Source organism: Neltuma alba, unplaced genomic scaffold (assembly GCF_004799145.2).
Source record: "Neltuma alba isolate B1F8T4 unplaced genomic scaffold, ASM479914v2 tig00012059_pilon, whole genome shotgun sequence".
Taxonomy (NCBI): Eukaryota; Viridiplantae; Streptophyta; class Magnoliopsida; order Fabales; family Fabaceae; genus Neltuma; species Neltuma alba.
In genome coordinates, this window is record NW_021636622.1 from 9,687 (window position 1) to 35,618 (window position 25,932).

At 31.7% G+C, this 25,932-nt stretch overlaps 2 protein-coding genes across 2 annotated transcripts; both read left to right on the plus strand.

Annotated features, from left to right (window-relative positions):
- The first annotated feature begins 817 nt into the window (after positions 1–817).
- Positions 818–5,181, plus strand: LOC114721695 (UDP-rhamnose/UDP-galactose transporter 4-like). The gene is made up of 6 exons (XM_028907544.1): positions 818–966; positions 1,838–2,060; positions 3,046–3,230; positions 3,315–3,515; positions 4,128–4,289; positions 4,545–5,181. The coding sequence occupies exons 2-6, from the start codon at positions 1,931–1,933 to the stop codon at positions 4,872–4,874; spliced, it is 1,008 nt and encodes a 335-aa protein (XP_028763377.1). The 5' UTR covers positions 818–966; positions 1,838–1,930; the 3' UTR covers positions 4,875–5,181.
- Positions 5,182–19,799: 14,618 nt separating this feature from the next.
- Positions 19,800–23,435, plus strand: LOC114721696 (systemin receptor SR160-like). Its single transcript, XM_028907545.1, has one exon. It carries the CDS (start codon positions 19,834–19,836, stop codon positions 23,428–23,430), a length of 3,597 nt encoding a protein of 1,198 aa, XP_028763378.1. The 5' UTR covers positions 19,800–19,833; the 3' UTR covers positions 23,431–23,435.
- Positions 23,436–25,932: the final 2,497 nt, after the last annotated feature.

The window sequence follows — 25,932 nt, forward strand, 5'->3', positions numbered from 1 at the left end:
TCAACAATTTACTATTGATAAGTTATCTGAATTTGAACTTGTAATTTCTAATAGTATAAAATTTTATGCAAAACAAGATACGCTTCGGTTTAAAGCTTCCTATCATGCTATGCGCCAAAAAAAAAAACAGTTAAAATATAAGGGTTCCAAAATATCAATTTAATTATAATTAAGTTCTTGATATAAATTTTCCTATGATCAATTAAAATTAAAAATTTATACTATTATAAATTTTGGAGTCTCAATTGTAAATCAAATATTTAGGTTTCAAATATAACTCTTAATTTTTTTATTATGAAAAAAAATTGCAGCTATAATTCCATTTTCATCTGTTCTTATTCACAAATTATTTTTTAAATTTTTTATGACCTAATTATCATTAAACTGATATTTCACAACTAACTGTCATTTTTTAAAATGCTAAAAGAACACACACACACACACGTGCTATCCAAGGAGAGCTAATAATTTAAGAAAATGATATTGATTTGTATTTTTTTTTTAATTATTTGGGAATCCGCTATTTTTTCAGCTGGCCAAAAAAAAGAAGAAGAAAAAGAAAAATGGAATGTTTATTTTAGTTGGAACATTGACTATTCGTCGTGACGTTCCGTTTACTAAGTGTGATGTGTTTAATTTGCTGCTTTCTTCCCCGACCCAACGCGACGCGCACACCTTCCTTACCAGTTCCTGCGATCTCTGAATCTGGACGCCTTATATAAGCGGCCACTTCTTCCCCATTATAAATCCAACGGCCAATTCCTCTGTCGATCGCCACAATAATCAAACTTCTAAGTCCTTTGGCTGGAGATTCTCTCTCTTTCATTCTCTCTCTCTCTCTCTCAGGAATCTCCCGCTTCTCTCTCTATTTCTCTTTCTCTTCTCTGTTACTGCTTTTACTTCCTTCCTCTTCGATTTCTGCTTCCTCCATTGCTTTCACGTCACCGTCTGCCTTATCTCGGAGAGGTACTTGATCCATTGGCTTCACGAGCTTTGTTCTTCGATTCAATGTGTTTTTCTTGTTATGACGTCGTATTTAGCAAGTCTTTATGTGTCTTGAGGGATTTTTTTTTTTTTTATGGTGTGTTGCTTCCGTATTTCTTGGTTGCGGTTTATGGATCCGTGTTAGAATTCAGTTTGGAAGTTGCTTTTTCCGTAAGTCATTCCCTAGCTGAGAATCATGATTCATGACAATTTGATGGTTCTCAGTTCTGACCTTTTGAATCTACTGTTCTTAACTATACATAGGATTACTGGATCTGATGGAGATCGTGCAGTTTCGCTATGATTTCATGGCTCCTTTTTTCCTTTTTCACTTTTTAATTGACTTAAAACTATTAAGATTCAGCTAATGTTAGGATGCTCTACTAGAACTACATATTGCAGTTAATGGTAATTCAGTATCAAATGGTCGTGACCTGATGCTTGTGACCTCGTACTATTTCTCTCCCTCTCCCCTCCCCGATCCAAAAGATTGGAACTTGTAGCATTATCGTAATAATGCCTGAATCAGTTATTTTGGTGCCGATAATTTTAGGATATGGTTTTGTCTCACCTCTGGATCGAGATAGCAATCAAGAATGGCGCATCAGATTTCATATACTTCTCATACTTTTTTATTTTTATTTTTTTTTAAACGTTCCAGCCTTCTTGAATATGAGAGATAACCACTCATGGCCCATTGGGTTTCAAACTATGTTTTAATTTTCTACAGGACTTATTTAAATTTACATTTTCTTAACAAGTAGTGAAATTTAGACATGCCTATTTTGCAGCAGATCAGTGAGAGAATATTGATGTTTGAATTATCAGCTCTGATATCTTCTTGTCCACACAGATAAGGCCATCGGAATTAAAGCTTAGGGATTAACCTTGCATGAAGACAGACGAGTGAAGAATCCACACTACATATCAGGATCTCTAGTTCATTATGTCTTCTGCAAGCAAGGGCGAAAGGAAGGCTGCCATTGATGCAGCGTCATGGTTGTTCAATGTGGTCACATCTGTAGGAATAATCATGGTGAATAAAGCCCTGATGGCTAAATATGGTTTTACTTTTGGTATGTTCCTGTCATAACTCTTTCCATTTTTAATTCCTCTTTTGAATCTTTGATGGATCATAGCTGTACTTACATGTTGCACGATTCTTTTCAATGTATTCTATGATTCAAATATCAATTCTATGCTTCTCTCTGGCATAATACGTATGCTGGTTTTGAGTTTGAATTTCACGTTTCATCACCTTTGTCTTGGCAATTAACCACTTTAATGTGGTTTAAACCTTAGGCTTCCGGACTTGCTTGACACTTTTGAGTGAGATGCTGTTGTGCGATGTCCTAATATAAACCACCTACGTGTAATATGGAAATGAACTAAGAAGAAGGATGATAATGAAAGATGTATGTCAAACTATGTTTAGACTTTAAAGAGTTTGTTCCTCAATTTGATTTTATCCTTTTTGTGCAAGTGAAATTACTGCTTCATGTTAAAATAAAATGAATTGATGTGCCTAGCCTTGAATCCTTGTGTCCAATGCAATTCTTTTTTCCCACTAATCTAGAATGAGCATGCAACATTTCTTAATGGTAGTTGACCAGAGGGCAATGTATGAATAATGCTAGCAAACAACAATGCTGCTTATGTGAAAGAGAGATAGAGTGTAAAGCTGAACCAAACATTAATGACATATGCTTTCAGTTTCTACATTGATGTGCACTGCTCAGAAATCTGTTTTATCATATTTTATGTGTGGTTTGTGGATCAAGAATCAGTAAAGTTTATATAAATTTTGTTTGACGTGGGATACATGTGAAAGGTTATTCATTTGTATGGTTTTGCTTTTGAGAAGGACAAAAATATCACACACGCAAAACAAGAACAAGAGGCATAAACCGCAGCAAAAAAAGAGATGGATGATTAAACTAAAAATCTCTTCTTTGAAGTTTGAATCATGATTTTCAATTGATGAATGACAACAAATTGATTATAAGTTCAAGACTTCTGTACCATTCCTAATATCACATTCTATGTTATGCTATTTTGCAGCTACCACATTAACTGGCCTGCATTTTGCCATGACAACTTTGTTGACAACCTTTCTTAAGTGGCTAGGGTATATCCAGAACACTAGTCTTCCATTACCCGATCTTATCAAATTTGTTTTATTTGCCAATTTCTCCATTGTTGGAATGAATGTGAGTTTGATGTGGAACTCAGTTGGATTCTATCAGGTAACTTGGTTGAACTATAAGTTTTTGGACACTAACAAATTTCAGAAGTCAAAATATTTATTGCCTCTTGATTGAAATGTTCAGATCGCGAAGTTGAGTATGATTCCAGTATCTTGTTTTCTGGAAGTTGTCTTGGACAATGTGCGGTATTCAAGGGACACAAAGCTTAGCATTACATTGGTTCTCGTTGGTGTTGCTGTCTGTACAGTCACTGATGTAAGCGTCAATGCTAAGGGTTTTCTAGCCGCTGTAGTGGCAGTTTGGAGCACCGCATTGCAGCAGTATGTAAGTAACACTTAGTTAAACCCAGAATCTTACTAAAGAGATGTATTGGATCAAAACAAATGCAAAATTCTAACTTGTGTTAGAATTTATTTAGTATGTTATTGATTTCAAAGTGATGAAATTGAAAGTTTGAGCCAATTTATCCTTTTAAATAAGGGAAACTACATATGACCCCTTAAACTATAGCTTATTTTTAACGTTGACACTCGAATGTTAAAATGTAACACTTAGCCCACTAAACTATTGGAATTTGGAAATAGTTAAAACGTGCGTAAGTTTCTCCTAGCTTTTAAACACCTCAATCATGATCCGATACTTCATTTCTTCATCATTTTCAAATTTCCCACCATACTGAAAGTATCACCTAACCATTGCTTTTAACAATAAGTTATAATTAATATTACATTCAAATTTTCCGTGATAATTCAGGGAAGTGACCAAGGTTAAAGATCTACGAATTTTCTTCTTCGACATATGGGTTTTGACTGGAAAGGGTTCCCAGATAAAATTCCTATGTAGCTTGTAGCTCATTGCACTAGTAATTTCATCATTCATTTGTTATCATGATCTAGATTGTATGAAGCTGACATTCTACGTTATGATCTTTTGCAGTATGTACATTTTCTTCAGAGGAAGTATTCTCTTGGATCGTTTAACTTGCTCGGCCATACTGCCCCAGCACAAGCGACAAGTCTGCTGTTGCTAGGTCCCTTTGTGGACTACTGGTTGACAAGTAAACGAGTTGATGCTTTCAACTATGGTCTGGCATCCACTGTAAGTTTTCCTCACTTTCCGTTTTCGTTTAATTGGTATATGGGGTTAACCCTATACCAATTAAACGAGTTTTCTTTTGTTTTTCACAGCTATTTTGTTAGCTTTAGTTCGCTTTCACAACCAATTCCTTTGAACTTTTGGCTCTCTCTTTTGAAACATCCTTTGAAGTGTCAATAATTTATCCAGATATGTCCAGCAATCTCTCATTTTCATGTTTTTGTCCCCTGATGTTTGAACTGTTCTTGGTGTCTGCAGTTCTTCATCATCCTATCATGCTGTATCGCTGTAGGGACAAACCTCAGCCAATTCATCTGCATCGGCCGGTTCACAGCCGTGACATTCCAAGTCCTCGGCCACATGAAAACAATTCTGGTCCTCATCTTGGGGTTCCTTCTGTTTGGAAAAGAGGGTCTCAATCTTCAAGTAGTTCTAGGCATGATCGTTGCAATACTGGGAATGATGTGGTATGGCAACGCTTCTTCAAAGCCTGGAGGGAAGGAACGTCGCAGCTTGTCACTTCCCACCACCAAATCACCAGATTATAGTGCGCTACCAGTTTCACCTGAATCCGATGAAAAGGTATAGTCTTTATCAGCTAGCAGCAGATCAAGAGAAGGGGGTTAAACTTTGGATCAGCTGATTCATTTTCATTCTCATTATTACAAGGAATCCCTCGATTATTATTTATTTATAGATACTACATCTTATTTTATTTGTTTTTTTTTTCCCCTTTAATGTATTGCTGAGTCGAGGGAAGGACACGTCTATAGTGTGCAGCTCCCTGTGAAAGAATGAAGGAAAAGAAAAAGGAGTAGCCCCCGTCATCTTCCATTTTCCCCCCACACAAAATGTTACACCATTTTTTCTTTTAATAAAAGTTTTCCTTTATTCATAACAGGTTGCTTTAAACAACTTCCACTCAAGGTGTGGGGAAAAGACCACATGAACTTAAAAATGCCCATTTGGGTTAGATTAAAAAAACACTTCTATAATAAATATGTAAGGAGTTTATTTACTACTATCTCTAGTTCTAAATACAATGGCTAATTAATTAGTTTGAATAGATTAAAGAAATAAATTAAGTTAGTTATTTTTAAAAAATAATTATTGTCTTTTCTAAACTATTATTACTAATCAAGTTTACTAGTTAGAATTACTATTATTAGAAGGATTATTTTAAAAAATAAATAAATAAATATGAAAGACAAAGTAAATTGGGATATTATGTTTAGGATCAAAATAAAAATCAAACAAAATCTTATATTAAGGATTAGATATAGTAATATTCAAAAGGATTAATTTTTTCCCACTATGTATCAATATTTTTTTTTATTAGAAACAATTTTCTTTGAAGTATTATCAAGTGTTAAATGTGAACACATATTTTAATAGAGATTCGAATATTAGTTTACCATATTGTGATTTGCTGGAACTAACTCTCATTCCCCTGAAAGAGTTATTTTACCAAACACCTCCTTAGTATCAAAATGAAAAAAAAGCCCATAGCAAGATATGGATCCGTCGTTGGAAGCTGTGGCCCGTTCTTCACATCTGGGACGGAATAATTTTTCCGATTGTATAAACAAAAACAGTAACCAGGAAAAAACAAAACAGATTTCCATAAAAGACAAAACCTTAGCCATATCGGGAACAAAATAAAAATTTTAGCCAAAGAGGAACCACCTGGGAATCCAGAATAAGACAAAGCATTTGACATGAGCTATAAGCTGCGTGAAAAAAGTTACTCAAGTCTCACAAGGACCATGCTTGTTTGGAGTTTCTCCACCTTAGAAAAATACCAAATCCTTAGCGTATCAACATGTTCCATCATATCGTAATCTTATATTCTCATACATATGACAACATTTCTTTCTTAAGGTCCAAAGCCTGTCTCTATTTGCCTAACACCTCCGAAACCAGTCTCTTCCATTCTCATTCAGCCACTTCCTCATTTTCTGCCCATTTTCAGATATTTATTTTCCAATTTTCTTTTGATATTTTTTTTGACAGTGAACTGGTGGTCTCAGGCGACAAAAGGAGAATCTGAATATTAAATTAAAGGACAGGGTATTGAAGCGTAAAGAGGCATTACAAAAAGCAGAAATGGTAGGAAGTAGCAGTGGCTAAAGTTGGAAGTAAATGCGTAAACATAGAGTTAGGTGGAGTTGAAGGTAACGTAATGAGGTGAATAATTGAAGTGGCTTTCTGCATGTTTAATGGCCAAGATTCAGTGCCTCGTCCTTCATGGTCCCGACACCAACGACAACAACAGAGGATTTTTTTTTTTTCCCTTTCAACTAGGTATCTTTTTATCGAAAGCAATCCTGTTTAAAATATATCCAGGCATGCTCTCAAGTCTCAATACTAACGACGACGACAAATAAGAGTTTCTTTTAGCTATCAACAAGAATGTCATATTAATAACAAGATTTGAACTCATGATTTAGTAAATTATGAGCCGATTCCTTATCACTAAAATTGTTGGCAAACAAAGGGCTATAAAATAAATAGGATAGATTTGAGTATTTAAGCTCCACACTTCACTTAAGCCCCACAGCAGAAGCAGGGCCTGCAGTAATAAAGCCTGAATTTCTGAAACATGGGGAATGATGCGTACATACTCTCTCTCTCTCTCTTCCCCCACTCTCCCTCTCTCACAGTAAAAACTACAAATCAGTTACCTTTTTTTTTTGGGATATTTAAGGCCTCACATTGCAGCGCCTTTCTTCTGCAGCAGCACGCCAGCACCTGGCTGATTCTTTCGTGCCAATCTGTTATGTCAACTACAGGGTTCGGCGCAAATATGTTGGACTCATATATATATATATATATAAACCTAATCATTATTCGTAGCTTTTTTTAATTAAAAAGACATATGCTAGCAATATAAAATTATAAGTAAAATCAAATTTGCCGTCTTACAGTAATTAGAGTTTTCATACCATTAGATTATAATATTATGAGTCATCATTATTAATAGTTTGTTAAATGCCAATACATTATGATAAATTTCATAAACCAATAAGAGTGGCGCGTTGGTCTTAAATTCTAATAGAGAGAGAGCCTTGGGTGCTCAAGGGTGAAATCTTAAATTGAAATCCATACGAAGGTAGAAAATATCTCTGAGGATTTACTCGCAGCTGAGCTTAATAGTATTCGAATATATATTTATAAGTATGTTTTATGTAAACTGAAATAAAAAATTTTTTATATATTTATTTCATATTTTATAAATCACGATTGAAAAGTTATTTTCATGCGAGTTCTTAAGATGAGTAAATTCATGAAGATGATATCATTGATTGTATATCTCACACTGTGTTATGAGTCCCACATTGGATAATCTCACAAATATTGTGGGGTTTATAAATTCAAGAAATTCTCTCTCTTCATAGGTTATTTTTCGGGATTGGGTTTTTTTTTGGGCTTATGCTTGTCACACATTGATATTGATATTATTTTCATTTTTTTCTTCGCTTCTTTTTTTTTTTTTTTTTTGTCTCCAATCCCTTTCACTCTTTTGTTCAGCCCTACTCTTTATTATGTAGTTGCCTTGCCCCGTAAATTAATGTAAAACAAAATCATAAGAACGCACTTGTCTCAAGATTTTGAAAATGTATCATTACGACAAAGTATACATAGAAAAGAAAATATCTCATTTTATTTTTAATTTCATTAAAATAAAAGGTCTAAAATGTTGATCAATAAATCCAACATAATGACCTAATCATGACTTGATTTTGTGCCTTAGCTTTTTCCCTCCAACAAAGGATTAAGTATTCCTTCCAAATATGGCTGGCTACAATGATAAGGATCTCAATTGAACTGAGATTTGTAAAAGATTCTGAGGCATAAAAAAAAAGGTTGAAATTTTAGATAAAAAAATTCAGATAATTGAGCTCATGCAAGGTATATATTTTTTTTCAAAAGTTAGGTTCCAATACAGCTACTATGGGGTCCCACTTTATTGAATTCATCTCTCCCAGAATAACAAAGCCACCCTACGCCTACCCTAACTTTTCGGTGGGAAAATAGAAATTATATTAATTTATAACGTATATATTGATATAAAAACTTTGACTTAATATAGATTACCCTTCAACCCCGTCAACTATACAGCTCATTTCTCAGACTTTATGAAATATAAGACAATTAGGCTAATTTGTAATTTTCTTTTTTGACTTAGAGCATAAGATATCTTAAACTTGTCATCCTATTTCAATTAGAGGTAGAATTTATCAATTATAGACTAATTTAAATCAAAGCAGGTAAGATGATAAAGAAAAACAAAGCTCTATAACTAAATACTACCTCCGGTCATTAATAAATTAGAATTGAAATGGTTCTGATGGCAAAAATACAAAAAAAAAAAAAAATGGTTACATGCTTTGCATGGAGTTATGCTTTATGTGATATATATAGATGTAGTGATCTTGGTCGTTTAAATTTTATTAAAGAAAACAAAGACATTATTATGTGGGTTGAACAGAATTTATTTGCTCATGTTAAATTTGGTTTTATAAATAAAAAAATTCCATACAAAACAGATAATCAGTTTTTTTTTTGGGGACAGAAATCAATTGATTAAGCATAGCTTTTTTTTTTTCTTTTCCAAAGTAAATACAGCTTTTCAAAACATATTAAAAATGAATTTTTCTCAAAAAATATTATTGTTCTAGTCCATTGAAAATAAATAAATTTTTATGATAATTTTGAAAATAAGTAAATTACATTTACAAAATTAAACAAACTTTTTAATGGAAGTGCCATCAATACTTAGCCAAAGGAACTATGTTTACGCGACAAATTAGGGGAAAATATATAAAATGATTAATAGTAGTCTCCTCATAATAACCTCGTTTGACTTTTTCAACCCATGGCCAGTCCGATCCGATGGTAAACACTCAATATCAGATTTTGCTGGACCCCAAGTAATTTTTAAAAAACTTTTTAAAAAATAATAAAAAAAAGTAGGAAGAATCTCAATTAAATCTGATTGAAATATCAAAATTCAAATTAATGTTTGTGTTTTTAACGAATTTTTAATTAGATCAAGAGGTTTTATTAGAGATTTTTGAATGTTGTTAAAAGACTAAAACATCCCATAAGTTAGTAAATTGATAATTGTTCCGATCAATTTGTGACCTAACTTTTTTTTTTCCCTTAAGATGCCACCAGATGATCTATCAATTACATGTGTTCTTGCTACATATGTTGTTAAAAGACTAAAATGTTTGAATTTTTTTATAAATTTATATTAAGCAGTTCACAATACTCCATTCGTCCTATCAAATGTTGAAAAAATTATTTAGATTTCTAATACAAGTTCATATTAATTATTAGTATAAATTTTATTAACGAGATTATAAGATATAACATAACGAGAACATTCATATGGCAGATATAACAAAGCACTTGAGAAAGAAATGACAAATTTGATACTGAAATCTACTAATATATTAAGGTTATGATTTTTTAACTATAAGGAAAAAATCTTCCTTTAAAAATTATTAATTTAATAGTGTTGAAATCAAGTAATTAAAAGGTGTCTATTTCCATTACAAAAAAAAAACTATATTCCCATAAATTTCTTATCAATATATTAAAATTACTATTAAAATATTATATCATGCATTGTCAATTTTTTGATCTTAATATTTTCAAATTTTCTCGTGTAAAACATGTTTTTATAAATAAATACTATATAATGTCAGGTTTTAATGGCTTAATTTTTTATTTTCAAAATAATGTTACTTTAAATTATAAAAGAATATTTTAGTTTTTTAACAACATTGAAAATTTTCTAATAAGGCCTCTTAGTCTAATTAAAAATTTGTTAAAATACAGGTTTTAAGTTCAATTTTAATATTTTAAGTGGATTTAATTAGGACTCTCTCAAAAAAGTACTCCTATAATATGCACACCGATCAAGCCAGGTGGGCCATATATATTGTCTAAGGGTCCGTTTGGATCAGCGATTGGAAAAGCAGCTTATAGAAAAAGTAACTTATGAAAAAGTGAAGTTGGTAAAAGTTAAATTGGATAAGCTGAATTGTGTTTGGATTGGAGTTCAGACAAGCTAGTTTACAAAAATGAGATTGGAAAAAGCTTATTTGGATTATAGTTGAGTAAAAGTAATTTTGGCTAAAAATTACCAAAATGGGCATGAGTTTTAATAAATAATGAAACATGATTAAAAAAATAATTTCACATAATACAATGAAATTAAAATAATTTAATATGAAGAAGTCATAAAAAATATTTTAAATATAAAGTGAAACATGAAAAAATAAAAGTATATTTTTAGGAGCATATTTAAAAATAAAAATATATTTCTAACTTATTCATTACTTTCAACTAATTTTAATTGATTTTTTATTATCTACAAATTAGTTATTTGAGATAATAAGAACCAAAAGAAGTAATAAATTTCTTAACTTTTTCTCTCTCCATATTTCAAAAGCCATAAGCCATAAGCTATAAGTCATAAGCTGTTAATTTTAACTTATAGCTTATTGTAGCTTTTCAGACAAAAGCCCGATTGCAAAAAAGCTGATTCAAACAGACCAAACTTTTGTCAATCGAGCTTATAAAACTTATAGAGCTTATAAGCTACTTATAAGCTCCAAATAAGTGTTGCTAAACAGGCACTAAGCTGGCCTGATATTGCTTAGCAAAACCATGTTTACCAAGCTTTGGGACTAATTGAACACCCTATTAATGCTCACTTAATTTATTGATATTAAAAAAATGAATTTAATTATATCAAAAACTAATATCTTAATCTTAATTAAAAAAAGTTCTTTAATAAGTGCAATTAAAGGTGAGTTTAGAGAAAAAAATTATAAATTTGAGAGATAAAAATAAAATAACATCTTATGCTTATAATTAAAACAAATCATTCCATTAATTTTTATATCTAAAATTTTAACCAAAAAAAATTCTTATATTTAGGACAAAAGAGAGAAAATGGAAAATGGAAGGTCATTCTCAAAAGGTGGTAGCGTCCGTGCGTGTGGCATTCATTTTGAGATTGTACTTATTGGCTATTTGAGGCAGAGAAAGACCAAAAAGAGGGTAAGACCCACCAATGCTTTTCCACTGTTTTTATCTCACAAACTAATAAAAGCAAAATATCATCATAATCATACATCTTTCATTGAACACTTTCTTCTAACTTACCCGCATGTGCACGCCCTCTTATCATTATTTTGACTTTTTTTTTTCAAGATTAAGATGCATCAAACACTTTAAAAAATTTTGTAAGTATATTTAATATTCTAAAATATTTTATAATGCATATAATATCTCGATATATTTTTTTAATACATTTAGCATCCTAAATTTTTTTTTGTTTTGGTGTTGGACGCATCAAAAAATATTCTTGGTGCTGGATGCACCTAAAAAAATATTTGAAAGTGCTAAATGCATTAAAAAGTACTTTACAGTGCTAGACGTATCTAAAAAAATATTTCAGGGTGCTAAGTACACTACAAAATACATTAGGGTGTTAAATGTACCTGATAAAATATTTTGGGTTGTTGGATGCACTTCAGCCCCTTTTATTACCACAAAGTGAATTTTATATTTAGGACCGTAAGAATATTTTATATTCTCTTTTCTTACCTAGATTCACCCCTTAAATTTGCATCAATTTAAAAATAAGCTCTACTATTCTATAAAATATTTTGTTTTTCTTATAAACACCAAAAATGTCTCACGTTGAAATATGTATATAAATATATATGTATGTTTAAAACTTAATGATAGTTAAGTCCTAACAAATTTAAATGAAAAATGAACTGCAAATAAGGATTGAAACAACCGTAGGTTCAAAAGTATCAATTCCACATGGGGGATTTAAATTTAAAATATAACCCTCAATTTTTTACCGAAAAAATAAAATATAAGTTGAGTTTAAATGAATATTTGTCGTAATTTAAAAGAAAACGCAAAACGTGACAAGCAAATTGAGAAAGAAAAACGGTTTTTGCTTTGGAATTTCAGGAACCAAAATGTGGGGCCGGTTTTAATGAGAAAGACGTGGGGCCCATTGAGCCTTCAATAATTTGTTGCGCGTGAACGTGCACGTGTGGTGTCATCTCATTGATGATCCTCCTAATTGCTTATCATCAAATTCTACCACCAAATTCTGATTTTAATTATAAGACGATATTAATTATTAGAGATTATTTATAATTTATAAATAAGATTTTATAATTAAGACCGGAAGCAGTATTATTTTCAAACCTGCACCTTCGACTTTTTTTATCAGGGAAAAAAATCAACCTCTTTCCCCTCGTCTTAATAACATCCAAACATTTATAACTTCTTTGTTAGCGTGCGTGTACTTAAACTATAATGGAATCATGTTGATAAACAAATTAGTTAAAATTAATTCAACACAATAAATATATAAAAAATATAATTTATTTTTTTAAAAATACTCTTGTTTATGAAAAAAATGTAGGTGGGAGAAGGAATGGGGAAAAAAACGAGAAAGAATAAGTAAGGAAAAAAGATGAAAAAAAAAAGACATCTAATTAATTAACTGAGGATAAAAACACACTAAGTGTCTTTTATAAAAAAGAACATGTCTTTTTTAAAAAAAGTGTCCCTTATAAATCATAAGTGACAAAGTACTAAGTTAAATTTTTTTTCAACATCTTCCATTTTGATAATAAAACAATTTTCAGCTACTCAAATAAAATAAAGAAGCGACATTTGATTAACAATAAGAAAATTTTAAATTTATTCATATTTAAAATGATAAATTACGTATTTAGAAATAAAAAATTGTATAAATTTTGAATAGAAACATTATTAAAAAAAATCTATAATTAGTACATCGCTTGATAACTAAAGCTACCTTTGGTGGTTAACATAATTAGAAATGATAATAGTTAAAGTAATTGTAATGGCCGCACCGCCAATAGTAATAATAATATAAGTACCGTCTTTATATAAGAGAGGGTAGGCAATGATGTACTAGATCAAATTTTTTATATAAAATTTTACAATTATATATGAACATGTATACCACTCTTCCGGTCCTTAATATAACATTTATTTAAATAATTTGATTAGATTAAAAAAGTTAGATTAGTTAGTTAATTATAAAAAATATGACGTGTTTTTTTTAAAACACTATAATCATTTTTCCTAATATCTTCCCTCCCTTATTTACTTGATTACGGTTGAGGAATTATTTATAAAAATAATTTAAAAAAATTAATAAATATAAAAAATAAATCTTATATTTAAAATTAAAATTAATTTAATAATTAGGTCTTATATTAAAGATCAAATGAATATTTTTTATAAGAAACTTTGATATAAGAAACTGTTAGGTAAATAGTATTATTTATGTTCTGCAAGGCCCATGCGGTGATGGAGCTACAGTAACAGTGACAGTTCAAAGGAGGGTGATGGCAGCGGATACAGCCTCCGTGTTATTGGGCCACGTCATCGCTCTGGACACCAGCACGTGTTCAGAGCAGCATCAGGGCCCTCTTCTATTTATTCTTCCCCTTCATTATTGCCACATTTTGCATCCCATTCAATCGCATTTGTTAAACCAATTTGTTTGCATATGTATATATTTACTTATAAAAAATATAGGATATAGATTTATTAAGTCCATTTTATACGCAGCTTATTTCATTATTAATTGACTTCACGTTTATATTTATTTATAAACATATTTTATGTAAATCAAGACAAAATTCATATTTCATAAATTATTATTAAAAAAACTATTTATAAATCATTTTAAGTTCGCCCTTACACAGTATACCTAATTCTTTTCGCTGATTTAAAATACATCCAAAGAAAGAAAGTGCATGAGATTTCTTTTGGAAAACCTAAAGAAGAACTTGCCTCCTTTTTCAGTGCACCATCTATTCATAAGGGTGAGAAGCAGAGGAAACCTTCGATCTCTGGGTCCCATTGAAGGAATCATCTTGAATGAATGGTCCCCACCCCAAAAAAAAAATAACCACAGAGTGAAAGCATCGTGTCACAGAGGATTAAGATTAGCAATGACCATTATATTCTAAAATATCTCTAATGTAATGTCAATTTTAAAATATTTTTCAAGAGTAATTTTTAAAAGGAGAATTACAATAAGATTTCAAGCAAAAAAATAATTAAAAAACAAATTCCAGAGGTTGTCATTCTCACTATAGGACTTATCATTATAGACTGTTAAGATTGTTATTAAAATTTTTTGGTAATTATTTTTTTTCTGTGATACTTGATTATAATTCCTCCTTTTTTAAATTCTATTTAGGAGCAATTTTAACCTTGTTATTCGTACCAAGAGCAAGAAGCCTACTAAGTTGTTAAGCAAAAATATGTTAAGCACTTTAAAATATTTTTTTTGACAGCATTTAACTCATTGAAGTAATTTTTTAGTGCACTTTTTTTATAAAGTATTTTCTAGGTTAATTTTTTTTTATCACTCTTTTTTCCTACTTTTTAGTGATTATCTTTCATGATTTTAAGGGATAAGGTACTTAAATATCTCTCTCAAAAGTGTTTACATAAGAGCACCTAATACCTGATTTTTTTTTTTTTGCTCTTAACTGTCCTGAAAATTTTAATCCCTGACATTTCCACTCTGAATCATTATCTATTATTAATTTTGACTATTAAAAATACTGGTTAAACCACATAATTTAATGGTCAAAATTAATAGTAGATAATAACCAAGGTGTTTTTGCTACAAAAATCAACTTCTAGGGCATATAAGAGTGAAAAAACTTCCAGGTAATAAGGACATTTAAACACCTTATCCATTTTTAATATTCATATTTAACCTTTTTACTAACCATTTTTAAAAATTTTTTAAATAGTCATCATAAAATATTTTCTACATTTATCTTTCATATTTTCTAGGCTAATTAATTTCATAATTTTCCCGCTCTTTTTATCTTCCACCGAGAAAAAAGTGACACATAATTTTAAATAATAATAATAATAAATAACTAATTTAACTAATTTTATTAATAAGCTTAAATTAATTAAATTAATGTTATATATATTTAGAAAGGTAGGGATTAGTACGTCTTTTAGTCATAAATATAGGAGTTAATTAATTAATTCTTATAAATTAATAAAATTAGATATATAAAAATAGATGCGCTAGTTATTTATAAAAATCATGTTAGTTTTCCTAGAACTACCTTCCATTTAAATAATTTACACAGGAATGTTATCAATATAACTTATAAATCATTCAAGAATTTAATTATAGGACTATATATTGGTAAAATACTAATAAATATAAAAAATAAAGGGGATTAAAATGGTTCATTTATGGCCAAAATAAATTCCTTAACAAACTCTTGTATATATGTTCAGTTTAGCATAAGACACTGGCTTGTGCATTGCATGTATGTCATTTTAACCCTAGTATGTGATTTCACAAGCATTATAAAATGGATGGCATAATAAATTACAACAATCTCTGGTAAAAATAAACAACCAATAAAAGAAATATTTAAGAAAAATAATATAAAAAGTTAGAATCATAGGTTATATCGATTAAATATCATTATTTAAGTATTCATGATAGAATTTTGGCAGTACTCTTATGATTCTATTCTTAAGTATGATGCATTTATTAATTTTTTTTTTTATACTCACCATTCAATGAGATCTTCATTAAATGTATAGTCTAACAATTACTGAAAATATTGTTAGATATAAATTTACATCTTTAGCATAGTTATATCTGTTGTTTTCATTGCTTTAACTATGTTTTTTATTCTAATAATTAAAATATTTATTCATTTTTATAAAAATTGAAGAAAACATTAATTTTTGTTGGTATAAAAAATATGACAGCAATATTGAATGTAGTTGGTGTTTGACATCCCTTTGAAAAATCACTTTTAATAATTTTTTCATATGTTTATCCCATACAACATGAAATTATTTAAAATAAATTAAATCAAACACTTCTTACAAATTCAATTAAAATTTAGAATCAGATATTCACAATAAAGAATAATCAGTTTGTGGGAATGTATACTTTTTTTTTCAGTTTTTAATTCCATAATTATGTGTTTTTAAATTAAATTTTATAATTTTACCTTATTAGTATTATTAGCCTTTATAATTTTGCATGTTAACATAGTTATATCTCTCAAGAGCCAAAGATTCCCGCAAAGTTAGAGGTTTAATTTAAAAAGTATATACATAATAAATTAAAAATTGAAAAATATATTAATAAATTATTATTATGTTTAAAACAATTTTTATTTCAAAATAATATTATTTTTTATTCTTCATTTAAGACTCAATTGATTTGTTTAGAGAAATTAAAGAAATTACTAAATTACTTAGTAATATATGTTATATAGTTTCTCTAAAATATTTACATGTATAATTAAATTATATATCATTTATAAAAATAATAATTTAATTTTAAAAATAATAAATATAAATACTTTAATATAATATATTAAAATTTTTAATTTTTTATATAGATTAACCGAATCTTATATTAAAAATAGAAACTATCGTAATTTACATATACATCCTTCCTCGCAGGTAATTTACAAATAAATCTTTCTTCTCAGATATGTAAAGGGTGTTTGAAGAGACATAGCGACAGACTGACAGCCGCGTCAGCCTCTCTGCATGACACATGAGTGAAATTCATTACTAGATTTTTTTAAAACCGTACATTTAGGGCTTTTGCCACAAATATTTATAGCGACACGTGGCCAATGTTTTATTGGCCCAACAATGAAAATACATAGTAGACCTTAAATGAAGGAGCTAACGGTTGTTTATTTTTATTTTTATTTTTATTTTTCACCAACGGAAGAAATTGACGGTCAGCTTTGCAGAAATGCAGAATAACTGAATGTGAATGGGAACCACACAAATCATTTGTCTCTGCAGCAACTTTTGCTCTGCATTAATATATATACACGTCCGGTGAAGAATGGAATTAATTTAAAATATTTCAATTTAAAAACCCATATGAAAGCATCTACCTTTTATATATAGTTTAATAAAAAAAATAACTAAGCAGATAGAAAATAAATATTATTAAAAAATTATGTTATTCACATATGACAAATAATATAGTAGCTTCTTAAAGATTCTAATAATACAGTACTTAAAATTATCACAATTGATTTCCCAAAAAAAAAGAAGATCCCAATCTAATTAAGTTATTGTTTCTCTCATATAAATAGATAATAAAAAATTTAAATTCAAATGAAAAATTCATATCTTCAATTATACTTTAAAGATATCAATATCATTATCATGAAAAGGTTAAAGAATGTTACACTCGTCTGATCCTGTTTAAAAGTAGGACACTGCAACCTTACATCTACTCTTCTATATATACTTTCTAAATAAATAATGATTTTAAGAACCACAAATAAGGAATAAAAGCATACACTGATATGATAAGTTTAAGGAATAAGGTTAACTCAATAATTTAAAATATATTTCCACACGTGTCTAACACTTTAAAGTATTTTATAGTTTATCCAACACTCTAATTTATGGTTTGGGTTAAGGTATTTAAGATGTTAAATGCACTTAAAAAATCCTTTAAGATGTTGAATGTATGTAGAATAGTATTCCATAGTGTTGGATGAAATATAACTCTAAATTTAATGATGTTACTTATACTCTTCTGGTCCTTAATGTAAGATTAATTTGAGAGTTGATGTTGATCCCATATGTAAAACTTATTTCACATGTTTATCAATTTTTTCCCTCAAATTAACTCTATTGATATTTTCTCAACAGTAATTAAGTATGCGAGGGAGGAAGTGAATTAAGGAAGATGATAAGAGTGTTTTAAGAAAAAAATATACTACCTTCGGTCTTCAATATAAGATCCTGTTTGACTTTTATTTTGGTCCTAAATATAAGACCCCAATCCATTTTGTCTTTTATGTTTATGCATTTTTTTTTCTTGAAATAATCTTTCTAACAATAATGGTTTTAGCTAATACACTTAATTAGTAAGGATGTTTCAGGAAAGATAACACCTATTTGTTATAAATAACTAACTTAATTTCTTTCCCTAATCTTTTTAAATTAGTCAACTAGCTCTTATAATTAAGACCAGAGGTAGTATTACATTAACTAATTCAACTAATATTTTTAATATATTCAAATTAGTTAATTATATCTTACATTAATAACTAAAACAATATTAAACACACACAAAAATACTCCTCTACCTTGTAGATTGAACTAGACGAATACTAAATCACAAATTTGAATATAAAATGAATTAAATAGAAAGAAATTTTGGGTTTGAGAGGGAATAAGAGTGAGGCCAATAATCGTCAAACGTGGGGAGAGTGACAGTTATGGAAGCGGGAAGACGTAAATAATGTGAGGGTTGAAGTGAGAGTCCAGAGAAAAATTTAGAAGAGATTTATTGGAGTTGTCGTTGTTATAACATGAACCATCATTGATAATAATGAAAGAAAATTATAAATTTATAAACTTTTGTGCATATTATGAGGGAAAAAGTAAAACAAAATAACCGTCTCTTTTTTCTCATTACCTGGCTCTGCTTCACCCTCTGCCTCCGCTGCCCCTCCCTTTGTCAGCTTCATATCCACAGTCTCAGATTCTCATCTTCCCTATCCCCACCCCTAAAAAAAAAAAAAAAGAGTTTTTTTAGTCTATTTTATTTTTTGGTAGTATAAGATTTTTAAAAATATCTCTATTAATAGTAATAGACTAAATAGTCTATTTCAACTAAGATTTTCGAATATTATTTGGTGCTTCTCTGGTCCTATTTATAGGGCAAAGATAGAAAAAAAAATTTTAGTCCTATTTATAAGATACTGAGAGAAATATTTTGTATGGATATATAATTTTACCCCTAACTTATTATGGCATTGACTTTGTTTACATGAGGTATAATATATTTTAAATAGGGACAAAATTAAAAAGTCATTCAATTAAATTTTAAATTATAGTTAATAAAATTTAAGATTTTTTTTAATCTATATAAAATATACTAAAAGTATCATGTAAATAAGATCAATAGTATTTAAGGTCAAATCTAACTTTTCTTACTGCTGTGATATCGAAGCTGGTATAAATTTTTTTACCGGTGACAATGGTAGCAAACCCCGCTCAAAGTTGAGTTGCGTGGTTGCGTGCAAGCTTCTCTTTAAATGGGATTGGAGGGAATTAATGAGAGCTTAAGAAAATTATTTATAAAATATAAATAAGACAGCAGGGGTCTGTAATTCTTTTAAAGTAACGATCACTAAAGAGGCAGTAATTTAGTTGAACTGAAATTTAATAAAAGAAATATAAATATTTAGAGAGAGGCACATGGCATGTGAGCACCAGCTGTGTCTTCTCTTGGACTTGATAAATACCCTTCTTCCCTTCCCTCTTACGGCTTTTGACTCTCTCTCTCTCTCTCTCGTTTGTTTCTGAGCTGAAACCAGAGCTCCAAAGCTCCTCCTCTAATGGCAGACCTCATACCATAAGAAGGCCACCCAATCCATCTTCTTCTCTCGAAGCCTCAGCCACAATGAAACCTAAGTCCCCCACTAGCTGTTACTTCTCTTTCTTCATATTCTTCTCCCTCGCCGCTTTTTCTCTCCAATCTCCTACTTCATCCTCTGCTTTTTCAGCTTTCAGAGATTCTGCTCAACAATTGATCAGCTTCAAGGCTTCTCTGCCGGACCAATCCGTACTCAAAGACTGGCTTCCTAACCAAAACCCATGCTCTTTCACTGGGATTTCCTGCAAGCAAACCGGGGCTTATTCCATAGACCTCAGCTCCGTCTCTCTGGGGACAAACTTCAGTGTTGTCTCTGCCTATCTTCTCTCACTCGACCGCCTGGAAGCTCTCAACCTCAAGCGCACCAATCTTACTGGTAGCATTTCTGTGCTTCCACATGCGTTCAAGTGTGGTGCCTCATTGAGCAGTATAGATCTATCTCAGAACGGATTGTCAGGTTCTGTTTCGGACATATCCTATCTGAGCTCCTGTTCAAGTTTGAAATCTCTCAACCTTTCGAATAATGCTTTTGAGTTTTCTGGGAAAGATTCCACGGGCTTGAGGCTCAATCTCCAAGTGCTGGATATCTCTTTTAATAATAATATTTCCGGTCCAAATGTTCTCCCTTGGATCTTATCTCCAGGTTGCGACGATATGCAAGTGTTGGCTCTGAGAGGGAACAAAATCGCCGGAGAAATCAATTTCTCAAAGTGCCAGAAATTGCAGCATTTGGACCTTTCTGCGAATAATTTCTCCGTTGCTATTCCTTCGTTCGGTGAATGTTCGGCGTTGGAGTACCTTGATATCTCTGCTAACAAGTATTTCGGCGACATTGGCCTCGCTCTCTCTTCCTGCAAGAAGCTCAGCCACCTCAACGTTTCAAGCAACGAGTTCTCTGGTCCGGTTCCGTCACTTCCTGTGGACTCTTTGCAGTTCCTTTATCTCGCAGGCAACAAGTTCCATGGTCAGATTCCGGAACAACTGACGGATTTGTGCACCACTCTCGTGGAGCTCGATCTTTCCTCGAACTCCCTTTCTGGTACGATTCCGCGCGGTTTTAGCGCCTGTTCTTCGCTGGAATTGTTTGATATATGTAAAAACAAGTTTTCCGGTGAGTTACCAATTGAAATTTTTGTGGAGATGAGCAGCTTGAAGAAGCTAGTTCTTTCATCCAATGATTTAGTCGGTAATTTGCCGGATAATCTGTCGAAGCTCACCAGCTTGGAAACTTTGGATTTGAGTTCCAATAACTTATCCGGGTCAATACCTGGAGGGCTATGTCAAGATCCTAGGAACAATTTGAAGGAACTATACCTGCAGAATAATGTGCTCACGGGTTTGATTCCACCCACACTCAGCAACTGTTCTCAGCTTCTGTCATTGGATTTAAGTGTCAACTACCTGAAGGGGACTATCCCTTCCAGCCTGGGGTCTCTTTCGAAGCTTCGTGATTTGATCATGTGGCTAAATCAGCTTCAAGGCGAAATACCACAAGAGCTCATGTACATTAAGACCCTTGAGAATTTGCTTTTGGACTTCAATGAGCTCACAGGGAACATTCCTTCTGGTTTAAGAAACTGCACTGCCTTGAATTGGATCTCCCTGTCTAATAACAGATTGAGCGGGGAGATTCCTGCTTGGATTGGCCAGCTTTCCAATCTTGCAATCCTGAAACTGAGCAATAACTCATTCTCTGGGAGGATTCCACCTGAACTTGGTGATTGTCGCAGTTTGATATGGTTAGATCTAAATACAAATTTCCTAAATGGGTCAATTCCTCCTGAGTTGTTCAAGCAATCTGGCAAAATCACAGTGGATTTCATACGTGGGAAAACTTACGTGTATATCAAGAATGATGGCAGCGAGGCATGCCACGGAGCAGGGAATTTACTAGAGTTTGCTGGGATCAGTACGGAGCAGTTGAACAGAATTTCTACCAGGAATCCTTGTAACTTCACTAGAGTTTATAGGGGCAATCTCCAACCTACGTTTAGTAATAATGGGTCGATGATTTTTTTGGATCTTTCATACAATATGCTGTCAGGTAGTATACCGAAGGAGATTGGGAGCTTGTATTATGTAGACATTTTGAATTTGGGTCACAACAACCTATCTGGAAATATTCCCGAAGAGCTTGGGAAGGCAATAAAACTGGACATACTTGATCTCTCATGGAATAGGCTTGAAGGACAAATTCCACCGTCTTTGACCGGCCCTTCCATGCTCTCTGAAATTGACCTGTCAAACAACTTTCTATCGGGAGTGATTCCTGACTCTGCTCAATTTGGAACCTTCTCTCCCAGCAGTTTCGCGAATAATTCTGGTCTCTGCGGATTCCCTCTTGCTCCATGTGGGACACGCCCAGGATCAAGTTCAGATGCTCAACATCAGAAATCTCGCAGGAGGCAAGCATCTCTTGCAGGTAGTTTGGCTATGGGATTGCTATTCTCCCTCTTCTGCATCTTTGGTGTACTTATAATTGCCCTAGAGACCAGAAAGAGGAGGAAGAAGAAGGAAGCTGCTCTAGATGCCTACATGGACAACAATTCTCATTCAGGCACAGGCAACAATACAAACTGGAAGCTTACGCCCCGTGAAGCACTTAGCATAAACCTTTCAGCATTTGAGAAGCCCATCCGAAAACTTACCTTTGCAGATCTCCTTGAAGCTACTAACGGCTTTCACAATGACAGTCTTATTGGTTCTGGTGGTTTTGGTGATGTCTACAAGGCTCAACTGAAGGATGGAATTGTTGTGGCTATCAAGAAACTGATACCTATTAGTGGTCAAGGTGACAGGGAATTCACAGCTGAAATGGAAACCATTGGGAAAATCAAGCATCGCAACCTAGTTCCCCTTCTGGGTTACTGCAAGGTTGGGGAAGAAAGACTCCTGGTTTATGAATTCATGAAATATGGAAGTCTAGAAGATGTTTTGCACGAGCGGAAGAAAGCTGGGGTCAAGCTGAACTGGGCTGTAAGAAGGAAAATTGCGATTGGGGCTGCCAGGGGATTGGCTTTTCTTCATCACAATTGCATCCCACACATCATTCATCGAGACATGAAGTCCAGTAATGTGTTGCTTGATGAGAATTTGGAATCCAGAGTCTCTGATTTTGGAATGGCTAGGCTTATGAGTGCCGTGGATACCCATTTAAGTGTCAGCACGCTAGCAGGCACCCCTGGCTATGTTCCTCCTGAATATTATCAGAGTTTTAGATGCTCTACTAAAGGTGATGTGTATAGTTATGGAGTAGTTTTGCTGGAGCTGCTAACTGGGAGACGCCCGACAGATTCGGCAGATTTTGGCGATAATAATCTCGTGGGATGGGTTAAACAACATGTCAAACTGAAAGTCAATGAAGTTTTTGATCCAGAGCTCTTGAAAGAGGATCTTAGTCTCGAGACTGAGCTTCAACAACACTTGAAAGTTGCTTGTGCTTGTTTGGATGATCGACCATGGCGGCGTCCCACAATGATTCAAGTCATGGCAATGTTCAAGGGAATCCAAGCTGGGTCTGGCATTGATTCTCAATCCACCATAGACACTGAAGATGGAGGTTTTGGTTCAGTTGAAATGGTAGATATGAGCATAAAAGAAGCCCCTGAAGTAAACAAGCCATAAGCACAATAAAGCAAGCTAGGATTCAATCAAGAGGAGGAGGAGGAGTGATTTCATCAGCTCCCCGAAATTTTTTTCCTTCTCTGCAACTCATAATTATTTCAGCAGCGAACAAGCGGATGAAAGGGAAAATTTGCTGTGCCTCTAGTCTCTACCGTTGGATGTATGTAATCTTTGTTATTTCATAGTTTTAAAAGTTGTTTAGCTTGTGATAAATTTGTATATAAACAGCTTCAGTTCAGTTCCAGTGGTTACCATTTTGTTTCTTAAGAAGGTTCAGATGATCCTGAAAAGGGGTTGTTGCGTCCAGCGACCCCATTGATGGTGACTAAGTGAATAGCCTTTTGCCTTTTGGTTCTCCGTGCTGGCTGTTTTGTTTTGTCCCTCTCTTCTTGTTTTTCTTTTTTAATTTTATGAAATGCGAAGTTTTAGGCAGAAACAAAAAGGCAGGGCACCTTAAAAAATTTTTGGTCGTTTCTTTGAATCTGTTACATGACTGAGGGCTCTGGGAATTTCAAGTGTGCACGTTTCTTGGATCAATTCCAAAATTAAATGCTCTAGCATCCCTGATTTTGCCATACGGTAGAGCTTTTCTTAAAAGAAGGAAAAATCGGGCTAAACTTTAATAACATTTAAAAAAAAATGAAATAATAATAATAATATGCCATAAATTGATTCGATCATTATGTATTCAAACGTAAAATGTCAGGTTCAATTCCTCAGAATCAAACAAGTTATACAAGTTCTTTCGTCTTGGTGGCTGAGGAAATTGAGTATTGAGAATAGATTTGGAATGATAAATGGGGGACCTCAAAAGTAATATACTATCGCTCTTTTGTAATATCACAGCTAGTTTGATTTTTAATTTAGTTTTAAATATAAAACCTTAATTTATTTAGTTTTTTATATTTATTTATTTTTTCTTAACATGGCTTTTATGGTTATTATACATGTTAAATATTTTATTAAATATTAAAGGTAATATATCTGATTAGTAAAAATATTTTAAAGAATGAGACTTATTTATTATAAATAACTAATTTAGTAAATTTTTTTATTTTATTTAAATTAGTTAATTAATTTTTACATAAGAGGAAGTATGTTGTTGTCGCATCTTCGAGTGAAATCACAAAGCCATAATTACACGTGGGATTAATGATTTCAAGAATCTTCATCTTCAACACTCAAGTCATTTCCTGTTCCTGATCCATTAAAAAAGGCAGCAAATCAATGTATTTTGTCCTCTTTCCATGGACGTCGTGCTTTGCACGTGACCTAACCCCCACGATGCCCTAAGTTACTCCTGCTTTTTATATTACTATAATTTTGTATATATTGACCGAGCAATGTGCCACCTAGTAGCAGGAGCCACCTACGTGGAGCCCTCCCCTGTCTTTTGAAAAATATCTTGTTTCTGAACAAATGCTCGTATTAATTATTAACTATTTTATTTACACTACAAACAAATTTTTATATTTAGGATCATAGTTTTTATACCAAAGTCTTATGATCCACTATCCAATACTATAACTTTTTTTTATAAGTGAGAAGTTACGAGTTTAATTCTATTTATAATCCAACCCTATCATGTCATTTTTTTTTTACCTTTTTCATATAGAAAATTGTTACAAAATCTCATGTAAAAAATATAATTATCAAAATTTTTTAGTGACAACAGAACAGTCTATAATGACAATTTTCAAAAAAGAAATAACAACTACTCATTTGTCATTAAAACTTACTAATAATTATTTTTTTTATGGAGCCTTATTGTAATTCTCCTTCTTTGTATTGAGAATGATTAATGAAAGTAATATAATTTTAAAGCAAATAGTTAAGATCAACTTTGAATAATATTGTTTTAAAAACAAAAAAAAAGTATAAAGGAAATTTTTTTGCCCCAAGTCATGAACTGGTGCCTCTGAATTATGGAATATATTGAGAAGATACAAACACGTATGTGTTTTCACAGTGTTTGTGCATTAGTATCATAATTTAAAAGTTTTTTTTTGGCCGAATAATTTAAAAGTTAAAATCAATCTTTTTTATTTTATTTAATGAATTTTTAATAAGCCTCGGGTCCTGGCTTGGTCCATTGTTTGGGATACAACTGGGCTATGGCGGGAAACGCAATTTAGTCCTCTAATCTGTCATTTGACTAAAGTAATGGCCAATTTGCAATGTCACTGTCCATTTATTTTATGGAATTATTTTTAAGTCTTTAATATTGGCTTTGTTATCGTGTAGTCATGAAAGTACATACGGTACTTGTATTTATTTAATTATAATTATAATCTTATAATTCTAACTGAATCAGAATGTTACAATGCATGTTTCCTCATCAATTTTGTCCTTTGCTTTGTATGCAATTGAAAATAATTACACACAACTAAAAAAAAATTGCTCCGGTTAAAGATTAGGCAGCATGTGAGTTTTTAAATAAATTCTGAATTTTTAATGAGGTAATTCTGATCAATTTTTCCCATAAAATAATACGAAATTCTG

What these genes read in the sequence shown, in the direction of transcription:
- LOC114721696 (XM_028907545.1), top strand. Translation starts at nt 19,834, where the DNA reads ATGAAACCTAAGTCCCCCACTAGCTGTTACTTCTCTTTCTTCATATTC.
- LOC114721695 (XM_028907544.1), top strand. Translation starts at nt 1,931, where the DNA reads ATGTCTTCTGCAAGCAAGGGCGAAAGGAAGGCTGCCATTGATGCAGCG. An exon ending in TAAATATGGTTTTACTTTTG is followed by an intron (nt 2,061 to 3,045) that starts GTATGTTCCTGT and finishes GCTATTTTGCAG; the next exon opens with CTACCACATTAACTGGCCTG. An exon ending in ACTCAGTTGGATTCTATCAG is followed by an intron (nt 3,231 to 3,314) that starts GTAACTTGGTTG and finishes TGAAATGTTCAG; the next exon opens with ATCGCGAAGTTGAGTATGAT.